The sequence below is a fragment of the Rhinolophus sinicus genome, chromosome 1, assembly GCF_057876585.1.
Source record: "Rhinolophus sinicus isolate RSI-liver-muscle chromosome 1, RSI-T2T, whole genome shotgun sequence".
Taxonomy (NCBI): domain Eukaryota; kingdom Metazoa; phylum Chordata; class Mammalia; order Chiroptera; family Rhinolophidae; genus Rhinolophus; species Rhinolophus sinicus.
The window spans coordinates 11,098,589-11,119,513 of NC_142501.1; the positions used below are offsets into that span (position 1 = coordinate 11,098,589).

Consider the following 20,925-nt stretch of genomic DNA (forward strand, 5'->3'; position numbering starts at 1 on the left):
TCAGACTGGGGAACACTAGGTTAGACAAAGTGAAACTGGTTTCTTAAGTGCAGGATTTCCCATCATCTGCTAGGGAGAAATGGCAGGCAGCCTTCCCCACGTATCTGAGCAGGAACCCTCTCCTGCAGAGCAGCTTGCAGGGCTGGCTCCACACCACCAGACACTTCCCTGGACTGACTCCCCCTCGCTCTGCTCAGCGCAGCACTGGTTGGCTCTCTCAGCTCCAGGCCTCTAAGCCCCGCCCCAGGCCTGGACCCCAGCCTCCCAGTTAAGAGAAAACACTCCTAGAGCCAGGGGGAAGTGTGCTGCAGCTGGGAGAGGCAAGGGGCCCAGTGCAGGGTCCCCCGGCTTCTCCAGAAACTAGCTGCTTCCTGGGAGCAGCCTTGGGGGAAAGGCGAAGCTGAGGCATGGGCCTCAGGACAGTGCTGCATCCTAGTTGTGTTTTCAGGGCTCAGCCCAGAAAGCGGAAGTTGTGAGGCGCCCGGGGCCTCCCCTTCAGGGTCTGCAGCAGCTGGGGCTCCTGGCAGGCCTTGAGCGGCCACTCACTTCCAGCTGGGATGGCTTTGGGCCTGCCACAGCCCTGAGCCCTCTCTGGTGACTCAGCACCAGCCACAGGCCCCCAAGCAGGGCCTCTTCCTGTGCAGGGCTCGGGGGTGAGCGGGGAGAGAGCCACGGCCTGACATCCAAAGACAGAGGCAGAGAGGTCTGCAGAGCAGTCCCGGGGACCTCCCACTCCTGGACCCCTCCTGTCTCCCTCCACCTCAGAAGGGCCACAAGAGCAACTGGTCCAGGAAAAAGGACGTTTTATTTCCATAAATACTCCTGCTCTCACTCACACACTGACCCACTTCTGCCCATGGACAGGTGGATGGACAGAGGTGAGATGCCCACAGGAGGCCCCAGCAGAGGCCAATGAATGAAGGAGACACTGAGAACTCCAGTGCAGGACCTTCCTTGGCCAGAGGCCCTGGGCCCCCAGTTGGGGCCACCGGTCTCTGGCATGACCCTTGGTCTAGCAGTCACACAACCCCCACAGCCCCTCAGGAGGCCTGACAGCAAAGGGGCCAGGCAGGTGGAGGGAGACCCCCAGGAGGAATAGGGGACAGGTGGGTCTCCCCCAACTAGGCCCCCTGAGGTGGTGACCACAGGGCCACTCAGAAAGAAAAGCTGAGAGTCAAACCACACACCAGAGAGTGCAAACAGCTGGGGGTGCAGGCATCACCCCCTCAGTCACCCGGTTCCTATGAAGGAGGCCTGAGCCAGTCCCCGGCTTCAGCATGGCCCCCAAGTTATGGCTGGGCCTTCCCATAAGGCATAAGAGACAGGCGGGGATGACCCCACCCCAGGCTGGGGTTGGGGCTAGGCCTGAGGTCCTGGCCCTTGCCCAACAGCCATGCTTCTCCCAATGACCCCAAGTCCTTCCAGGGCCATGCAGGACTTCCCTGCTCCAGGCTCCCTGTGGTGAAGGTCCCCAGCAGTGCAAACCCAGACCCAGCCTTCCACTGGGTTTGGCTCAGCAGGGGAGAGGTGAAAGGAGGGGGCGGCAGGGGTGAGGGGAGAAGCACCAGGCACAGGGGCTATGGCCATGGGGACAAAGGGTATTTCAGGCCACCACAGCCTCCCACACAGGCTAGCCAGGGGCCAGTCCCGTTGCCCCCTCCTCCTCTCCCCTTCCCCTGTCTGTTCTAGAGGCTCCCCCAGGTCTCAGGTGGGGGGAACTGGTCCACATCCCCCATCTCGTTGTAGGTCTGGTCGCCCATGGTGAAGAGGAGCTTGTAGCGGAGACGAACCTTCTCCTGGGGCAGAGATGGTGAAGGCAGAAGGGTCAGAGGTGGAGAAGAGGCTGCCCCCGCCCCCCCCCCCCCAAGCGGTGTCCTGTCACAGCTGGGCCCCTCACCTTCTGGGGGTTGGCGAGGAGCAGGACTTGGGTGATAGCTGAGGGGTGGACGATGGGGTTGAATGCTGGCAGCTCAGTGCCTGACGGTGGCTGCAGCTTTACTTTCATGACCTGCGGACAGGAGGGCAGGATGGGCACAGCTGGTCCTGGCCTCTCGTCCCCATGTCCTGAGGAACCAGGCCCAGCCTGCCCACCGGATTGGACTGGGGGGCCTGGGGCTGTTCTTGGGTTCCCTTCTACCCTGACTCCCCAGAAAGAGAGAGAGACCCTGCTCCCAGCTGGCCCCCCATCCAGCCCTGAGATAAGGGAGGTACGCCCATGTCACCTTGGGGACAGCTGACTGGAAAACGATGTTGCGGATGGGCTGGGGGGCGGTACTCAGCATAGACACCACCACCACCAGCACGTCCGAGCGCCCGGGAAGTGGGTCTCGGGCGAAGTGGAAGAGGACCCGGAAGCCATGCTGGTCGTACACAGTTACCGGCAAGATGCTGCCTGGCAGAGGAGAAAGGGAGAGGGTGACGGGTGGTGCCAGGCTAAGCACATCTGACCAGCTCCCGCCACGTGCCTCACATCAGGCTCTCGCTGCTCGGCTGGGAAAGAACAAATCCAAGTTTAGGTCCTTGCCTCGACCCTGGGTGCAGTGTAGTCAGGGGTACAGATGCACCCAGACGGAACATATCAACTTCTGGAGTGATGGCACAAGCACGACATCCAGCCTGGAACTGAGCCCAGTTGGGGCTCCCCCAAAGCCATGTGGCTGCTTCCTGGATGCCGGAGTGAAGGGCTGTGGGTGAGCTGGGGTCCCGCTCTCACTGTGTGACCCTGGTCCAGTCACTCCGCTGGTCGGAGCTCAGGGTCTTCCTTACTGGTAAGATAGGGGTACCATTACCTACCTCCCGGGGGCACTGAGGGTGTGACACCCTCGCTCACAGTGAGCACACCAGATGGACGAGCCCGAGAAGCTTGGCCCGTCTTCATCTGTCTGTGCAGGGTCTGGTGCTGCTCCTGGCTGGGGGAAGCCCAGGCCTGGACCTGGTTCAGTTCTGTGGTCTTGGGGAGACCCCAAACCTCTGTGTCCTGGCCCTGCCTTCCTGGGGAGGGATGGGCCAGGGACCATTGTAGGAAGTCCTCTTGCCTGTGTAACCCTGGAGTTTATACAGCGGTTTTGCGACCACAGATGAGGAAACTGAGAGCTGGGAAGGGGAAATGTCGTGCCCAGAGCTAGCTGCTGAGCCAGGCAGTGGCAGGACTGGAAGAACCCCATTTCCCCACCTGCTCCCCCAGAAAGAGCTCCCAGCGGGATGGAGAGGTGGGTGGTGCTGGACAGCGAGCTGAGCCTACCTAGCCATCCCCGCCCGTGCCCTCACCCCACTCACTGGGTTTGATGGACTCCAGGGGCACAGTAACGTTGGCCAGCGAGAGCTCTGTCTGCGTGGGCTGCTGCGGAGGCCCCGGGGGCTCAGGGGACACAGTGTGGAGGAGGCCGCCGGCACTGGAGCTGGGCGAGCTGCAGCTGCTTTTATTCTGCAGGTCCCGGAGCGTGAGCCGGGGGGCTGGCTGCTGCTTCTCCCTTATTGGGGGACGGTGCATTGAGAGGGGGCCAAGGGATCAGGGGCACAGGAAAGGCTGGACTCCTGACCGTCCCTGACACCTTCCTGCCTCTTGGCCTTGGTTTCTTCATCTTGTAAACAGGCCGCTCTTGCTCTCCACCCCATCTCCCACCCCCCAGCCCACTCGAGCTCAGTGTCTTCCTCACGGCTGGCCTTCCGGGCTTTCCGTCTTTCCCAGGTGCTGGGATGCCTCGGGGAGGGCGTCTGAGTGAGGCACAGATCCCCTTTCTCTCCTAAACTCCACACTCTGTCAGACAGGCCCTGCACCTCCCTTGGTCACTGCTGTGTCCTTTGAGCCCAGGGCAGCGCTTAGCGCAGTGATGCTCCGCAGCCACTGCTCAGAGGAACAAAGGAGCCTGGGCCACTGCCTGAGGGAGCTGGGGCAGGGGCTGGGCCAGGGAAAGCCCAGGAGTCGCTGCTAGGTGTGGGGACAGGGAGCACTCCCTCATGCCAGCCAGGGTGTGCCCTCACCACCGCACTTGTTGGGACTCCGGAGGCAGTGACTGCTGCAGGAGGGTCTTTCCCAGCAGGTCCAGGTCATCCAGACCACTGCTCCCAGGCAGGGACGTCTGCGTTGGGGGCCGACTATCCAAGCTGGGGGCCGGAGTAGAGGCTGGGGCTTCTGCGCCATCAGATGACTGTTGGGCATACAAAGGATGCAGGTAGGTGGGGTGGTGCTGAAAAGATGTCCTTTGTCCTGAGCTGAAAAGGTGCTGAAAAGGAGGCCCCTTCCCCTCCCTGCAGGTGACATCTGAGGGAAGAAGCAGCAGGGATGGGGACCATGTTCCTGCTGGGCCCAACCCCTCTCACAACAGGGCCATCAGTGGGTGGGGCCTAGTCTGGGGTCCTCGTCTAGAAACCATCACATCCAGGGACCTCAATAGTCCCCCTTAAGAGAAAAGGAACAAGGAACCCCCATCTCAACCCAAGGGAGGCCCAAGGCTGGGACTGGCTGGGAGACTGGCAGGGAGGTAAGGAAGGAAGGACTGCCTGTCTGCCTCCACACTGGGATGGGTGCCTCAGCCCCTTGGGCCAGCCCCTGCCCCATGGCCTTGCCCATCTCTCCTCTCATTGGCTCCTCAAGATGCCTGTCCCAGTTGCCAGGACAGGTTAGGCTAGTTCCTGGCCCCTCCTACCTGGAAGCTGTTCCATCCAGCACCATCCAAGCTTGGCCCTGAAGGGGGTGTGGGGTCACTTAGGCCTGCAGGAAAGCAAGGCAGAGGTAAAGGAGCTGGATCCCTGAGCAGAGGCAATAGAGCTGGGGGGGCTGTGTGTGCTGGGTTGGGGTTCCCAGGCTCCTACCCTCCCCCCCACCTCCCCTACTCCGAGAGGCTCCGCTCAAAGGGGAAAAAACCCCACTTCAGCTCTTTCAGGGGGAACCAGTTGCAGAGCAGAAGTAGAAAGCAAAGATTCCGACAGCCCATTCCCCAGGCCCACACATGCTTCCTCTCTTGCTGCTCAGAAGTGAACTCAGCTACAGACAGGACTTTCAACTTCGTTCATCAGCAGGCAGCTGCTGGGGGTGGGGTGGGGTGGGGTGTGTGTGTGTGACCGACTGGAGGGACGCCCTCTGAGCACTGTGGTGCAGTGAATGGGGCCCGGGGCCCAGGGCCCAGGAACCAGGACTGCCCCAGAAGCAGAGCAGTCATGGGCGAGGTGCTGGCTGGGCCACAGTTGCCCCATGTGCACAATGCAGGGTTGGACTCTGAAGGCTCCATCTGCCCTGGCACGTGCCAACAAGGCTGGCTGACTGGTGCCAGGGAGAGCTACAGGCCTTTTACACCAGGAAGGCCCTGCTCATCAGCCTGCTGGTCGGTAGAAGGCGGCAGATCACCAACCAGTCTGACCTCTGCCTGCCCTGTAATACACACCTAGCCAAGTTCAGCCCAGATTTTACCTAGATAAGACAACTTATCCTGTATCTACCAAATCCTGAATAAGTGATGTCCAACCTGGAGTGCTACCTGACAAGCAAAGTAAGGCAGAGGTGGCTGTGATTAGCGGGTCTTCTCCTCTGGACACAGTTCTGAGACCAGGGATAGCAGGGTGGTAACTGCTACCATTGCTTACACCCCCTGATGTGTCAGGCACTTCAGACTTGGGTCTCACTTAATCCTCAAACAACCTTAGAAAGTAGATGTGGAGTTCTCACCCTCTTTTAGGGATGACGAAATAGACGCTCAGAGGGCTTAAGTAACCTGCCCAAGATCACGCAGCTGCAAAGTGGCAGAGTCCGGACTTGGACAACGCATGGCCTAATAGCTGGAGTTTGAATACAGCCCTGCCACTTAGCTACGTCACCCTGGGCTGGTGACAACCTCCCTGTGCCTCAGCTGGAAAACGAGACAACAGCAGCATGTACATCAGAGGACTGCTGTGGGGATGAATTAGACAAATCAGACGAAGTGCTTGAATGACACCAGAACACCCTGACAGACAGGAAGTCCTCACTGCCTACCCTGCCCCACACCCCTCACCTTTCCTGCCACAGAGAACCGGTTAGGACAAGCCCCCCCCCACACCAACAAGTCCCCTTTGTGGTCCCAAGGCTTCCTCCACTCCCCAGAGCAGGGCAGCTGCTGCCTGGCACTTCTGGTTCCTGTTTCCACATTTTCATTGCCTTTGAGAAGAAACCAGAGGTAGCTGGAGGCTCAGGGCTTTGCTGAAGCAACTCGGGGACAGGAAATGCAGAGCACACCTCGCTTCTCATGAGGAGGTGGCTTTGCCAGTCACTTGCTGGGAGGCGGGGCCTCACACCCCAGCTGCCCAGTAAATAGCTGCCGCCTGCCTGGTCCGGGCTCTGTGGGGGAAGATGAGCCTGTGTACGCTTTCCTGTCACTTCTCTCCTCTACCTCTCTGTAAAACAGGGTCAGGGCCCTACATGAGGGGGCAGGTGGGTGGGACTTGTAAGTCGCCCATGGACACCCTGCAGACAGACCCTCCTAGGTAGGATGCCCGCTGACGCTGACGGGCCCGCTGAGGGGAACTCGACCTGGTCCACTGTTCCCCTCTTCCCACGTCTCACTCATTTCCCTTTCCTGGCTGGGGAGCTGAGTCAGAGCAGCAGAGAGATTCAGAGGGAGGCTTCAGAATCAGAGTGCCTTGTCCAAACCCTGGCGCCCTCTTTGGGCCAGTCACCCAGCCTTCCCAAGCCTTGCTTTCACATCTGTAAAACGGGGATGTTGACAGCACCCATCTCACGTGGTGGGGGAGGGCGGGTGGGGGCGCTAAGACAGAACCGCACAGCAGCCGCAGTGGTTAGGATAGGAGCCTTAAATGCAGGGCTGGCCCGCCTGGGACCCCAGAACACCTTCTTGGAGTCCCTCACGTTTGGTTTTTACCTCAGAACTGCCTCAGAAGAACAGCCTGACTCTTGGTTTCCCCACATATTTCTCTGACAGAGCCCACCCATCTATTTTTATAACTTCAGGGCCATTATGGGGAGATTGCTATTAACGCCTTCCTGCTTCTAAGCGTTCAAAGTTGGAAACCCCAAAACTGTGTGGCTGGCTGGTGCACTCTGCTTCTTCCTCAGGGGTGAGCCTGGTTCCCTGTCAGGCTCTGGAGCCCTGACCCCGCCCTGTAGTGACACAGACCTGGCCCAGGACCAGCTTGGGTCACAGAGTGCCTCATGCTCTGGTATCAGCTTCCCCGGAGCTTCTGGGTCAGCTGCATGCAGAGCAGAGTTCTCCCCTCTTCCTCTCAGTGGGTGGGGAAACTGCTGAACTTTTGCCTGGGCAGCATGTAGTTCTAGGCTCTAACCTGCTGCAGGGAAATCCCCGTTTTCCCTTGGAGCCTGGGTATTGCTGGCTCATCAGGTGTAAGGTCTGGCCAACCTCACCCTTTGACGATGTGATCTTGCACAAGCTCCTTGATTCCCTGAGCCTCAAGCCCACCCCGCGTGCTGCACAGCCCTGAGGGAGGAGCGACACGCGGAACTGACCATGCTCTGTAAGCTCCCTGTGTGGTGAGCATCACGCCCCGCAGCTGCACCGCCCCCCTCTGGGCCTGGCCCCTTCCTCACCCAGAGACATGAGCTCATCATCAAGCAGGGATATGGAGGTGCTGGGTTGCTCAGGGCTGGCCTGGTCACCAGGGCAGGTGGGCATGGCTGGGTAGGTGGTGCCCGCAGGAGGGAGATCCAGGCCTGAGAGGTCCAACAGGGCCGAGGTGCTCCCTGGGATGGGAAAGGAGAGTCAGGCAAGTCCTGGGGGAGGACACTCAGGCTCTCAGAGTCCACGGGGGGCTGAGGGGCAGCAAACTGTCCCCCCATACTTCACAACCCTCCTTGGCCACATGGCTCTTGCCCCCAAATCTGCCCACCAGGTCTTCTTTGGCACATGGTGTTCCTTCTGTCTGGAACGGATTTCCTTCTTCTCTCTACCTGGCGAATTGCCTCCCATCCTTCAAGGCCCCGCTTAAACTCTGCTGCTTCTGTGCAGTTCCCCACCCCCACTCCTCCCCAAGAGGGCCAAGTCTAACCTCTCTGCAGTCCTCAGAGCTGTCATTTTACCCTTATTGAAGCTGAGCCTGAGTGTTTACTGTCAAACCCTCCCTCCTGCTTTCTGATAATTAAACTAATTTAAGCCTTGGGGGTGTCAATTAGCCCCGCACAACAGGTGCCTGATTTGTCAACTGAAAGGTCTTCTTTCTTCTGCTTGTCCTTGCCAAACCCTCCGCTCCCTCCCGCTCTGTCCCACAGCCAGACTTCCTCCCCCCACAGCTGCAGGCTTGGCAGACTTCGCCCCCAGCTCTTGCCCTGGGGGCCTTCCCCATCTTAAGGGGCCAGGGTTTCCCTGGCAGTCACGGCTACCAGCTCTGGGACCAGCATATCACCCTGGATTCTCCGTGCCCCTCCAGCCTGAGGCCCCCAGCTCTCCTGCCACCTCCTCACCGGGGATGGAGCCAGCAGCGGCATCACCATTCACCTCCTCTCCCCGCACCAGCTGCTTGTACAGGTTGATCACCTGAGTGAGGTTGTCATTGGCCTGTAGGATCTCCGCTGGAATGGGCAGGAAGGGAGAGGCCAGCGTGAAGGAATGTGAGGGCCTCTGGGGGGAGATGAGCACCCCAAATCCATCTCACCTCCTCAGACTGAAGCCCTCTGTTCCCACCTCGGCCACTGTCTCCTCCAAACTGCCCCGGGCCAGCCCCTGAACACAGTGGCGTGCTCCGGCTTCCAGCCTCCACACAGGCTCTGCTGTCTGGATCCCCCAGATCTCCGCATGGCCAGATCCCTTCCTGCCTTCAGGTCTTCACCCAAAAGTCCCTTCAGAGAGGCCGTCCCTAATCTAACCCCCAATCTAACCCCCGTACTAGGTGATTGCTTGTCTTTCTCCCTGCCACTTAGCACCACCTGACAAACTGCCACTGCTCACTCCTGGGTTTATTGTCGGTCTCCTCTCATTAGGCTACAAGCTCCAGGTTAGGGCTTTTGTCAATTTTGATCACTGTCATATGTCTGAAGGCCTAGAACAGTGCCTGCCACACACTTGGCCCTTGTCAATATCACCTCCTTGGGGGCCTGGGCAGCGAACCTCTTGGGTAGGGACCAGGTCCCTAGGCCATGGGAGGCGCTCAGTGAGTTCCTGCTGAATGAGAGGCTAAGATGGTACCCAGACCGCTGCCCCGAGACCCTGCTAGAGGACAGGACGAGAACCTGCTCTATGGTCCTAGCAGAAGCCACAGGGCCCAGCTCTGGAATTGCTCAGGCCTGTGGGAGCCACTCTGTTTGTAGCCCTTACTAGGAAGGCAGCATCTGCAGGGAGAGAGCCCTGTTCTACCCTGGTGCTGCCACTGTTTTGCTCTATGATCTGTGCAAGTCACTCCCCTCCCTTAGCCCCAGCTGTAAAATGGGAACAATTTCCCCTCCTATGTAGCTTGTAGGCAGTAAACGAGGTATATGCGAAGAGGCTTGGCCCAGAGGGTCTCTCAGCCAGGACAGCTCCCATTCTCCACTTTCAACTTGGAGAAACCCAAGGTCAGTGCTGGAGAATGGGGCCCCCTGCTGGTAGCTCCTTCCAACTGCATACACTCAGCAGGGTGGAAGGGGAGGAGGGGAGAAGGTGCAGGGATGGGGCCAGCTCTGCCAGGGGCTCACCTAAGGCCTCGTCATTGTCCTCCGTGTCACTGGCCAGTCGAAAGAGTGTGGGCCGCATTCGCTCACAGCGCTGGTACAGTTCCTGGGGGCAGTAGGGTAGGCGGGTCAGGGCTGGCAGGGGTCCTGGAGGGGACCGGGACAGGGCGGAGAAAGGCACACCTTCATGAGGTCCTCGCTGCTGTGGGCCGCAGCGCCGCCCTGGCTGTAGCTCATCACCATCTCTGTCAGCAGCTTCACATTGTTGTTCACCTCCTCGATGGCACTCACCCTCTTCGAGATTTTCTCCATCCGCTTCTGGTCCTGGGGAGGCATCAGCAAATGGCCCCCGGGAGGCCGGGTCAGGCCCAGCCCCGAGTCAGGCCCACACCACTCTGGACAGTGTCTGTGGCTGGGTGTGAGGTCAGATGCTGCTAAGCGCCCAACTTATGCCCAGGATAGGGCACTCTGGTCCAAGAAGCCCTCAGCCAACACTGTTCGCTTCTTTTCCTCCAACCAACACCCCCTGGGCCCAGGCTTCTACACGGGCCCATCAGAATTTCCTGGGCCTTCAGCCAGAATCTCCAGGGATGGCCCAGGAACCTGGGTTTCCAACACACTCGCCAGTGATTCTGGAGGACCAGGGTCCAGACCTAGACTTGTGGTTCTACACAACTCGCCTTTCTTGTGTTTGTCCCCTGAAAGGGGATCTTAGTGGTCACCACATGCAACCTAGAAACTAGTGCAGTGACCCCCTCAGTGTCTGCCAGTGCCTGGCGAATAGTGGGGCGCTTATGGCCTTGAAAGGCAGCTGCAGGAGGTCCCGCCTCTGCTACTGTGGCCACTCTTACTACGCAGGTTCCTCCCTTGAGGGATGACAGGTGGACTTGTGCTGTGCAGTCAGATATACCACCCTCCTTGCGAGGGGCCACCCTTGACTTTCTCTTGGCTCTCAGAGCATGCAGACCGCCTTTAAGAGACAACCCAGAACTTCTGCCCTCTGGGTCTCTAGGCTGCAAATTTTTTTGATGACTCACCTTTGTCAGTAAAAAACTGTTTCAGCATGCACCCATGACCTATATACACACCGGCCCCTGACTTACGATGGTTCGACTTACGATATTTTGACCTTACGGTGCTGCAGAAGGGATATGCATAATGAATTACGAGAGGCAGTCAGCATTTTTTAATAAAGTAGGCTTTGTGTTGGATGATTTTGCCCAACTGCATGCTAATGTAAGTGTTCTGAGCATTTTTAAAGCAGGCTTGATAAGTTATAATGTTCAGTAGGTTCGGTGTATTAAATGCATTTTTTGATTTAAAATATTTTCAACTTATGATGGGTTTATTGGGATGTAATCTCATCGTAAGTCAAGGAGCATCTGTATTTATTTATAAATCAAATATATATTATTCTCTCTCCACACACACACACACACACACACACACACACACACACACACTTCAAGTACAGTAAAGCCTAATATAGCCCTAATTTTTATGGAAGAGGTAGTGAGCCTCTCAGAGCCCATCCAAGGCAGATGAGCTCAGCTGTGAGCAATTCTTCCCTCTACACGGCAGTCCTGGCTCAGCCCACTGGGGTTGCCCACAGTCAAGTCAGCTCTTTCACTGCGGTGACAGCCCTTCAGTTGGGTCACTGCGGGGTTCCTCGTACGCACACACACAACCCCATCCCGCCTCCTCCCTGCGCTCTGGGCTCAGCCATCACCTCTTGCACCATCTCCTTGATGAGTTTGTTGGCCGCTCGGAGGTCCTCGGGGTGGGAGCTCTTCAGCAGGCGGGCCAGCATCTATGGAGACAGAGGGGCATGACTGTGCTGGCAGGTCCTGGGCCTGGAGTCATGTCTGGCTCCCACTTCCTGGCTGCGGGATGTAAGTTTCCTAACTAGTCCACAAAATGGGTGAGAATCTACTGACACCTAATGGGGTGGCCACAGGACAACTGAGACACTATACGTAGGTGCTCCCCACAGCGACCGGCAGAAACAAGTTCTCAACAAATAGTGCAAAACATTTTATTACTATCGTTAGAAAATCTTTCTGGAAGGATATACAAAAAACTTAACAGTGCTTACCCTTTGGGACTTGACTGGGTAAAGAAGCTTTTATTACTTTTTATCTTACCTTCATCTGTGTTGTTTCATTTCTTGTTCATGAGCACATGCTTCTTTAACAAAAAGCTCATGAAATTGTTGAAAGGGTCAAAAACGCAAAGATATGCAAACTCCTGGTCAACCTATGAAATGCCCTCAAACCAACGCCAGGGGCACCAGGCACTCGTGTTTATTAAACACAGCAGCACCGTAAGGGGAGCATGCAGTAAGAGCTCAACAAATGGTGCCTGTCACCCAGTACAGTGGCCATGGCAATCCTGAGCCTCTGCTCCAAGGGCAGGAAATCCAAGGGCTGGCATTCACTGACCCCTAAGTGGGCCCTGGAGCCCTCATCTACCCCTCCTTGGAGCCTCACCTTGGATTTCTCCTCGTCTTCAAAGATCACATTCTTGGGCCGTGGAGGAGGAAGGGGCAAGATGGCATCATCTGGAAGCTTGGGGTCCGACTTCACAATCCCTAGAGTAGATGGGTGGTGGGAAGACTGTGAACAGGGCCTAGGCCCAGGGGGTGATGGGGACACGGCCAGGTAAGCGGAGAATGGAAGCTGGAGGGCAGTCTTTCTCCAGCGTGCTGGCTCTGGACTTTGGTGGACCAGGCCTGCTCCTGACATATCATGTCAAATTGCATGGGAGAGAGTGTAGGCACCCATATTACGAGGCCACTCTACGGGGGCCACTTTGAGGGGAAGCGTGACCCAAACCTATCTTCTCTCCACCCAAGCTGGCCTTAGACAGGGACACAAAAAGGCCTCACTGTTCTTAAGAAGTTAAAGGGCAGAGCCATGCCCCTGCTGCCAGAAGCCCCTGAACTCAGCTCAGGGAGGAGGGAGGTGGCGCCAGCCGACCCCGTGCTCTGCGGCCTCACCCTGCTTCTTGAGCATCTGGTAGGCCTCTGCGATCTTCACTTCCTCAGGCAGGCTGACCGTCCAGCTGTACAGGAGCTCCAAGACCTTGTTCTTCACCTTCTCTGATGTCCGAGAGCCCAGGTACTTCAAAGAGCGAGGGGAGGAGAGGCCTTTGACATTGCCTGGCCCCACTCGCTGCAGCCCCAACTTGGCTGTCTCCCCAGAACTCCCTCGGAACTTGGCCGACAGGGCCCTCACATCCCACCCAGCCAGCCTGGCACAGAAAGAACTCACTTGCTAGCTCTGTCATCACTAGCTGTGCCGGCCCTGCATGCCTCAGTTTCCCCATTGGTAAGACGGGAACGACAGCAGTGCTACCAGGGTGAGGACGTAGAGCAGACACAGCTAAGGCACAGCCCTGGACCCACTCATGACCAGCTTACGTAAGGCTTAACTCTGTGACCTCAGGAAGGAGGAGCCACCAGGCTCTGGGCTGACCAGGGAAGGGGCAGCTGTGGAACTTCTTGGCCTTGGACCCCACCCAGCCTCCCAGCAGCAAACTAGGCTGAGAAAATTGGCTCTCACACCAGTCACCTTCTGGGAGGAGAATGGGGGGCCAGCTGGGTCATTCAGCTGCTCTGGTCAGTGGGTCTGAGGAAGGATGAAGGGGGTAGGGCTTCAACCAAGGGGCACCAAGCATGCCTATGCCCTATGGGAGGGCTCCTCGGGCAAAACCAGGGGGGTGGCCCGTCTGCAAACAGCAGGCTCCGTCACTCGGGTTTGAGGCCTCAGCATCCAAGGTCTCAAGGGGGCCACTCTTGTGAGGTAGGGACAGGGAGACCCTCCACTATAGACCCAGAGATGCAGGTGGGGCATGCAGGGAGAGATCTCAGAGCCAGAACAGTGCCTGCTGGGGCAGCTGTGTGCACTCGCTAGGTTCTGAGCAACTCCAGAGTGCGCTGCCAGCACTCAGTGGAAGCACTCTTCCTAGAAACCAGCTGTCCCGGACTCAGCTGTGTGAAGGGGACCTTGAGAAAGGGTCTGTGTTTGTGCCAGGTCAGAGTTCTAACGGGCTGAGGCAGCAGTAGAAGCAGGAACCCCAGTGGGAGGCCGCAGAATGAGGCAGTCCATCACCCATCTGACGGTGCAGGTCTGAGCTCGGGCCTGGGAGCACCCACCTTGGGAGAGACGACCTTGATGAGCTCGTTGAGAAAGCGGAACTTGCCCACCTCGTCGTGGAACCTCCGGCCGCAGCTCTTCATGCATGTTTCCAGCACCTGGGGGAAGGGGGGGTGCAGGGATCCCCAGGGAGGATCAAAGGAGGCAGCCTCCCTCCCACACCTCAGCCAGGGCCCAGAAGCCCAGAGACAGGCATTTATAAGGGAGAAAGTGACTCATAAAGACAAGAGGATTCTGAGGTTCAGACGCCCCTGAGACTGATCACCACCCCCGGGGGACGCGGCGGGCGATGTCCCATGTGCAGCACTGCTGTAATGCCTCCGCGGCTTGGCCTCTTCTGAATACCACTTCCTTTGATTGTTTTTTGAAACTTAAATAGGCACCATTTACCTTGGCCTATCTGTGAAATCATAGGACTAGGGTGTATTTGAGAAAACAAAAAAATAAAAAACCTAACGTGTTAAGAGAAATACGTAACTATTACAAGGAAAATTGGGGGCGGCCGGATGGCTCAGTTGGTTACAGCACGAGCTCTCAACAACAAGGTTGCTAGTTCGATTCCCACATGGGATGGTGGGCTGCGCAACTAAGATTGAAGGCGGTGACTAGACTTGGAGCTGACCTGTAACCTCCACAACTAGATTGAAGGACAATGACTTGGAGCTGATGGGCCCTGGAGAAACACACTGTTCCCCAATATTACCCAATAAAAATTTAAAAAAAAAAAAAAAAAAAAAAAAAAAAAGAGAACTGTTTACCTACCACCACCTAATCAGCTTTGCTATATGGTTGTAGCTATGTGGCTCATGCTTGGGGGCCACAGACAGTGCACCCCCTTATTTTTCTGCTACTGGCACAGCTTCGAAACCTCTGGCCTAAGCCCAGGCATCACCCCTCGCACCCGCTGTGGGAAAGACAGGGCTGCCCTGTGTCTGGAGACCACTGATGGGCTGGGCTGGCTCCGCAACGCACCTGGGAGGTTTGTAAACATGCGGATTCCTGGAGGTACTGCAGGAATTCTGATTCAGTTGTGGGTGGGGCTCTGATTCATTATGTTTAACCAGCCTCCTGGACGTCTGATGCACCACTGAGGTGGGGAATCCCGGGCCAGATGGCCTTGGGGGCTTCCTTCCCCACCTATGCAAGGCCTGGGATGGGAAACCAGCCCACTGGTTGCCGGAGGACCTTCAGGGGCTGGGCCAGACTCCCATTCTAGGCCATTTGGGCACAACACCCTTGGGCTCTAAAAGAACCCAATGGGACCCCAAAAACCTCAGTCTTGGCCTCCCTGGTGCTATCATGTGGTTTTGGGATGGCTGGCACCCACTTGCCCCTTCTCCTCACCGTCAGGGCCTGGATCGCCTCCCATTCCTGTGGGGACTGGATCTTGTGGGCCAATAGCCGGGTGGCAAGTGGAGGCCTAGGTGAGAGGAACAGACAGACAGCCAGAATAGCCATAGCGCCCAGGCACTCAAGGGGAGGGCTGCCTCACTACCCTGCTGGGGCTGCAGCCCTCAGTGGCTTCTGTAGGGCAGATGCAAAGGCCCAGCTCTCTCTCTGGATCACAGATGGGGCTAGAGATTGTGGCATGACAGGGCAGGGCCAGGCAGGGAGTGCAGGCTGGAGACCTTCAAAAGGCATGAGGAGTTCAGCCCCTTGGCCAGCTTTACTGAGAACTGACCTGCCGTGTCCTTGGCTTGCCATAGAGGCAAGTACAGATAGATGACCTTCAAGGGCCCAGTCTGGGAGCAGAACACGACAATGTACCAAGACAGATGGGCAGACATAGCTCTCTGGGAACTCAAGGCGGCACAGGACATTCTACTGGGGCAAATGAGAGCTGCTTCCGGGTGGAGGTGGTGATATTGTCTAGTAGATCATGAAAGACCTGTCACGAGTGACAGTAAGAGCTAACACGTACTCAGTGCTTACGACGTGCGAGGTGTCCCACATGCATTTTCCTGCCACACTCCTAAGAGCCCTCCAAGGTAGGCAGCACTAATATCCCACTTTATAGTGGAAGGAATGGAGGCTTAGAGGGATTCAATCACCTGCCCAAGGCGACTCAGCTAACAGAGGGGATGGGAGTTGCACCCAAGCAACCAGACTCCAGAGCACACACATCACGCTGCCTGCATGGCCTCCCTGAGTGGAATGCTGTACCGGGGGAGGGGCAGTGGAGGTGAAGCATATTGAGCTGAGTACCCCAAATTTCAGCACCATGCAGGGAGTCTGCCAACACGCCTATCCCAAGTCCCCTGACAGGCTAGTCCAAGTCTGTGTGGAGCCAAAGACGTGTACTGTGACAAACCCAGGACTACCATTTTTTCTCTGCGAGATCTTGGGACAATGGCTGAGTCCCCTGAGCCTCAGTTTCTTCACCTGTAAAATGGGTCCATCGAGGCCCACCTCAGAAGGTGGCTCACATAAGCAGCACTCAGCACAAAGTGCCCACCATCATTCGCTTGTGAGCACATTAAGAATGGAAACTGGGTCCCAACCCACCCGTGTCTCTGCCTGAGGCCAGGGTCTGGACCGTGTACGGCAGTGGATCCTGTCAGGTATGAGCAAAAGAGGGAGAGGCCACCTACCCCTCGAAGTCCTCGTTGAGCTGCTCGCAGAAGCTATTGATGCTGGCCCAGTTCAGCTCCTTGTTCAGGGGGTTCGTGGCTCTGTCTGTAGGAGGAGAGAGGACCAGTGTGGCCTGGCAAAGGAATCCCTGCCTCTCCCACTCCCTACTCCCAGCAGGACTTGGTCAGTGGGGGGCAGGGTGTATGACTGAGCACACAAAAAGGCCTCCCCTGGACTTCCTGTTACGTCAGTATTAAGATCCGAGAGCTGGTGTTTCAGTCAAGTCAGTGGACAGATGAGTTCCTGTCTACTGGCTTCTCCTCAGTTTCTCCCCAAAGGCCCCACTTTCAGACACTGTGCTCAGGGGTCATTCCCCTACTCCTTGCTGCTCCCCCCTTATCGCTGTATGCTGGCCATGCCCCACCACACCTCCCTTGATCCCGCTCCTGGAAAGTGTCCCCATAATTCTCCTAGAATTTATGCTCAGACGAAATCCAGAGGTAGGGAAAAAAAGCCATAGCTCCTCCCTCAAGGGGCTGCCTTGCTGGGAAGTGGGCCACGGGAAGCTAGGTTCTCAATACAATGAGACAGAAGCAGGCGAAGGAGCCATGGGGACTGGAGGAGGGGACTCAGTTGAGCCTGGTGTCAGGGGAGGCTGCCTGGAAGAGGCAATATGAGCAGGGGCTGGAGGGAGTTAAGCAGATTGGGTCTGCGTGCCTTTGAACAGCTCAAGGGCTGTATGAGGAGAAGAGATGGGCGGAAGTGAGCACAGGCCAAAGCATGAAGGGCCTTGGTGAGAAGTGCAGCGCAGGTGTCGCCTCCTCCAGGAAGTCTTCCCTAACCCCCACTCCTGCCCAGGTTGGCACTGCTGGGTCAGCTTTCTCTTCTGTATCCCTCAGACCTGACCTTCATCATGGGCCCAAGCCTGCTAGCACGCTGCATCCCAGCCACTTGTGTGCTCCCGTCTCTCCCGATAAATGAACGAATGAGGGCCCAGCTGTGGTCAGGCAGGGATGACAAGGGGGAGGAGTAAATTAGGCCAGTCACCTCCCTCACCTAAAACATTGGTTAAACAACAATTAAGTAGATCACAGAACTTTCCCGAACCTTTGTCCCCATCTGTAAAGTTGGAGTAAAATATGGACTGATTTGGGATGATGAAATACTTTACGCAGGGTAAGACTGTGGGGGCAGCCAGGGCTGGATCTTCACCATCTCCCCAGAGCCTGTCTCCAAGCTTTACCTTGTCCCAGCCAGTTTTGCCCAAGCCTGAGCACTGAGCCGGGGGTGGGGAGGGCACACAGCCCAGGAGGTGGGACAGAGAAGGATCTGTGGCCAGGAGGAAGCTGGAGACCCAGCGTGTGGTGGCTGCCCATTATACTGTGGCAGGAGGCTTGGAGCCCTTGGAGCCCAGTGCCTGGCAGCCATTCATTTGATTCATATTTACTTGATAAATATTCTGAGTGCTAGGGCCATAGCAGTGAACAAGACAAAATCCCTGCCCTACTATAAAGTTCACGGCCCAGCAAGAGAAACACTGACCACTCAGATAAGCAAACATACACAATACTGTATACTGGTGTGAAGTGCTACAGAGAAAAAAAGAGTAGGAAGAAGGTATAGAAAGAGTGTGTGTGCGTCTGGTACAGCTGAGCAGAGATCTGAATGAAGCGTTTTCTCTCTGGGTACAAATCTCTGTTCCAGGAGCCTTGCGGAGCCCTCCAGTTCAGAGAAATGAAGCCCTGCTGACCACCTAGGGTAACAGGAAGAGGCACCCCACCCCCAGGACGAAGTGTGGCTGTCTACTCTGCCTCCTAGCCCTCCAGCATGGCAAGAGGCTGGGGAACAGCAGGCGGGAGTTAGAAAGGGAGAATGGGGCTGGACATTAGCCTCTCAATGACACTCGGCTGGGGGACTCTAAAACAGGAAGTCCTTTCAAGTGTCAAAGACATGTGAGTCTGAGTGGGGACAGAGAGGTTCTAGAGACAGCTCCTGAGTCAGAAGCCAGTGAGGAAGCAGTGGAGTCATGAGACATCAGCGTTTCTCTCCTGTATCTGTCTTGGAGGGTCTCTGGGTTCAAGGAGATCTGACCAACTTCTCTGGCCCTGGCCTCAACCCCCAGGTCTCTTACCTCTGTGGGGCGTGGTGGGGGTGGGGGGGCACTTTCCCTGTTAGGCAGCAGGGCAGAAAACCTCCAGGGAGAGAAGGAGGTGTTTCACAACAGGGCGTGACTCTACCATCACTCCACAGTGCTGACAATGTCATCATTTACCCATCAGAAGCTACTCTAGCTCTAACCACCTCAAGGGAGGAGCTTCCAATTTTGCTATGGCACAAAGAGTAAACAATGTCAGTCCCAATCTATTAGGGTCCGGCCTACTGCCAACCCCAGGTGTACTGATTCCTCTCTGTTTCTCAGATTAGACTCAGCCTGTCAGAAAATCCCCATTGTTGCTAAACCTGACACTGTTTTGTATCACCCAGAGCTCAAGACCTTCAGCCTCTCAAATCTGTCAGCCAGGGCCCTGCCCATCCTCCCAAGTTGCTGCTGAGACCTGGACACTTGTGGTGTTCCAGAACAGTCTCAATGGCAGCTGAGTGGCTCCTTCCCACCCCTTCCCTCTCCCCTGGCCAGACGGACTCTGAAACATCCTTGGAGATGGTGTAGTTCTGAGGTCAACCACAGGGTTCAACTCTACTCAAGACTGGCTTAAAAGGGGGCTGGTCATGACCCCAAATCACCCTGTGGAGCTCAGGGGTGTTCCCTGGGCCAAGGGGCTGAGCTGAAGGCAGACGCACAGGCCTCCCTGAGATCCTGGCACAGACATGGGTCTAACACTAGCCTAGGGAGACGCAAGCCACAGCTTTCTGGGGCACAGTCCAGGAGTGGGGATGTGAGAGTTAAAGATGTCAGCAATGCACAGTAGGGAACGCAGGTGTAGAGTGGAAAAGTGAGGACTGGGAAGCCTGAGTAGTAGGAAGCTGTGCCTGAGGACTCAGAGGAGGGGGTGCAGGGACCTCTGGAGGAAGTTCAGCAAGGGCTGGGAAAGGAGTCTTGGTTGGAGATGCAGAGTCTGAGGGACTGGGCTGAGGGTAGTGATAGAGAGCTTGAAAGTACTTCTGGAATCTGAGATGGGCCCGTCCAAGCCTGTAGAGTTTGGGGCTCTCTAACTGTGAGGCCAAAGCTTAGAGGATCAGATGGGCCAGGGGCTCCTCCCTTCCTGGGCAGGAAAACGAGCAGATATCTGAGAGCAACTGCAGGCTCAAGGAAGGGATAGAAGGTAATCACAACATGCAGAGCTAGAGAGTGGAGAATTCGGAGCCCAAGGGGAGCAGGGTCCCCCCTTCCGTCTGAGGTGCAGCCCTGCACTTGCTTGCTCCCTCCCGGAGCCCAAGTGAATGATTTGGGGGTCCGCTCCTGGGTGGAGAAATCTGGGCCTGAAGGGGTCTGGAGGCTGATCTCTCCCTTCGGGGGTTATGGGCGCAGAGTCCAGGACAGCTCACTCCCGCTGGTGGTCGCCGCCCGGGGATCGGATGGGCGGGCTGCGCAGCTAGTGGGGTCTTCCTTTACCCAGGGTCGGAGAAAGCGGCTTGGGGCACCGCCCCTCCCGAGCCGGGGGCGGGGCGTGAGGAGGGGGCGCCCCGTACTCCGCCCCCGCCGGGAAGGGGCCCGCCTCGTGCCCCCGGTTCCGGTTCCGGTCCGGCCCGCGCCCCTCCCGGACACTCACTGATTCGCGCCTCCAGAGTCTCCGGCTCCATCTCGTGCTCCATCAGCCACGGGCCCCCAGCCTCGGCACCGCCCCCCGCTCCCCGCCGCTCTCGCGGGAGCTCTTCAGCACCGCCCTCTGCCGATTAAAGGGGCAACGTCCGCCCCGACGGGCGGGAGCGGCGCACACAAGCGCTCGGCACCATAGAGATGCGAACGAGCTCACCTAGAGCGTCACCTGCTCGCCCAACCCCTCACCCAAGCGACGTCTACGTCGCGGGCGGGACCTGCCGCCTGCCTTTTCGTTCACGGCGCTCAAGCGAGAGAAGCTGCGGAGGAACTGGGGGCTGAAGACGGCACCATGGAAACCCCACGGGACGCTCTAACTCGTTCTGCGTCACGGAGACGCCTGTGACCGCTTCCGGAAGAACGGTCCGCGGCCATATTTCTGAGGGGCTCTGAGGTCACTTCCGGAACCCTGAGGATGTACTTCCTCTTAATGCCAAAGTGGGTGGGTCCCTTAAAAGGGCAATGTTAGCCGCCTTGAAAATGACTAGTAGTCCAAGTTTGTTGATGCTTACTGTGGTCCATGCATTGTTTTTAGCATTTTTGGACATTAATACATTTACTTCTCACAACAAACCCATGAGCTAGATAATTAGTTTGCCTGAGGTCACACATGTGGTAGAACCTGAACCCTGTATTATCTCCTGCATTCCTTTTGCAATCATCTATTTAATGCACTCTGCGTTTGCTTTCCTCTGTGACCCGCGCTGGAAAGGCAAGGCCAGACATTTATTACATAATGTGATGGGGGGAGCCCACGGGTAGTGACAACACAGGAGGGGCCCCTACCCCAAACTGGGGCTTGGGGGATGGGGTAATAAATAGCTGAAAGGCAGTCG

At 57.1% G+C, this 20,925-nt stretch overlaps 1 protein-coding gene across 2 annotated transcripts; it reads right to left on the reverse strand.

Annotated features, from left to right (window-relative positions):
* Positions 1-786: 786 nt before the first annotated feature.
* Positions 787-20,472, reverse strand: GGA1 (golgi associated, gamma adaptin ear containing, ARF binding protein 1). Of its 2 annotated transcripts, XM_019752985.3 has the most exons (17): positions 20,043-20,472; positions 16,335-16,419; positions 15,088-15,163; positions 13,743-13,841; positions 12,585-12,708; positions 12,076-12,176; positions 11,316-11,396; positions 9,770-9,910; positions 9,611-9,692; positions 8,405-8,512; positions 7,535-7,687; positions 4,647-4,711; positions 3,982-4,148; positions 3,277-3,470; positions 2,223-2,392; positions 1,898-2,008; positions 787-1,796 (listed from the first exon to the last, which is right to left on the reverse strand). In XM_019752985.3, exons 1-17 carry the CDS (start codon positions 20,083-20,085, stop codon positions 1,686-1,688), a joined length of 1,911 nt encoding a protein of 636 aa, XP_019608544.2. In that variant the 5' UTR covers positions 20,086-20,472; the 3' UTR covers positions 787-1,685. The 2 variants fall into 2 exon arrangements, with proteins under 2 accessions (XP_019608544.2, XP_074182479.1); XM_074326378.2 differs by lacking the exon at positions 15,088-15,163.
* Between the last annotated feature and the right edge of the window lie 453 nt (positions 20,473-20,925).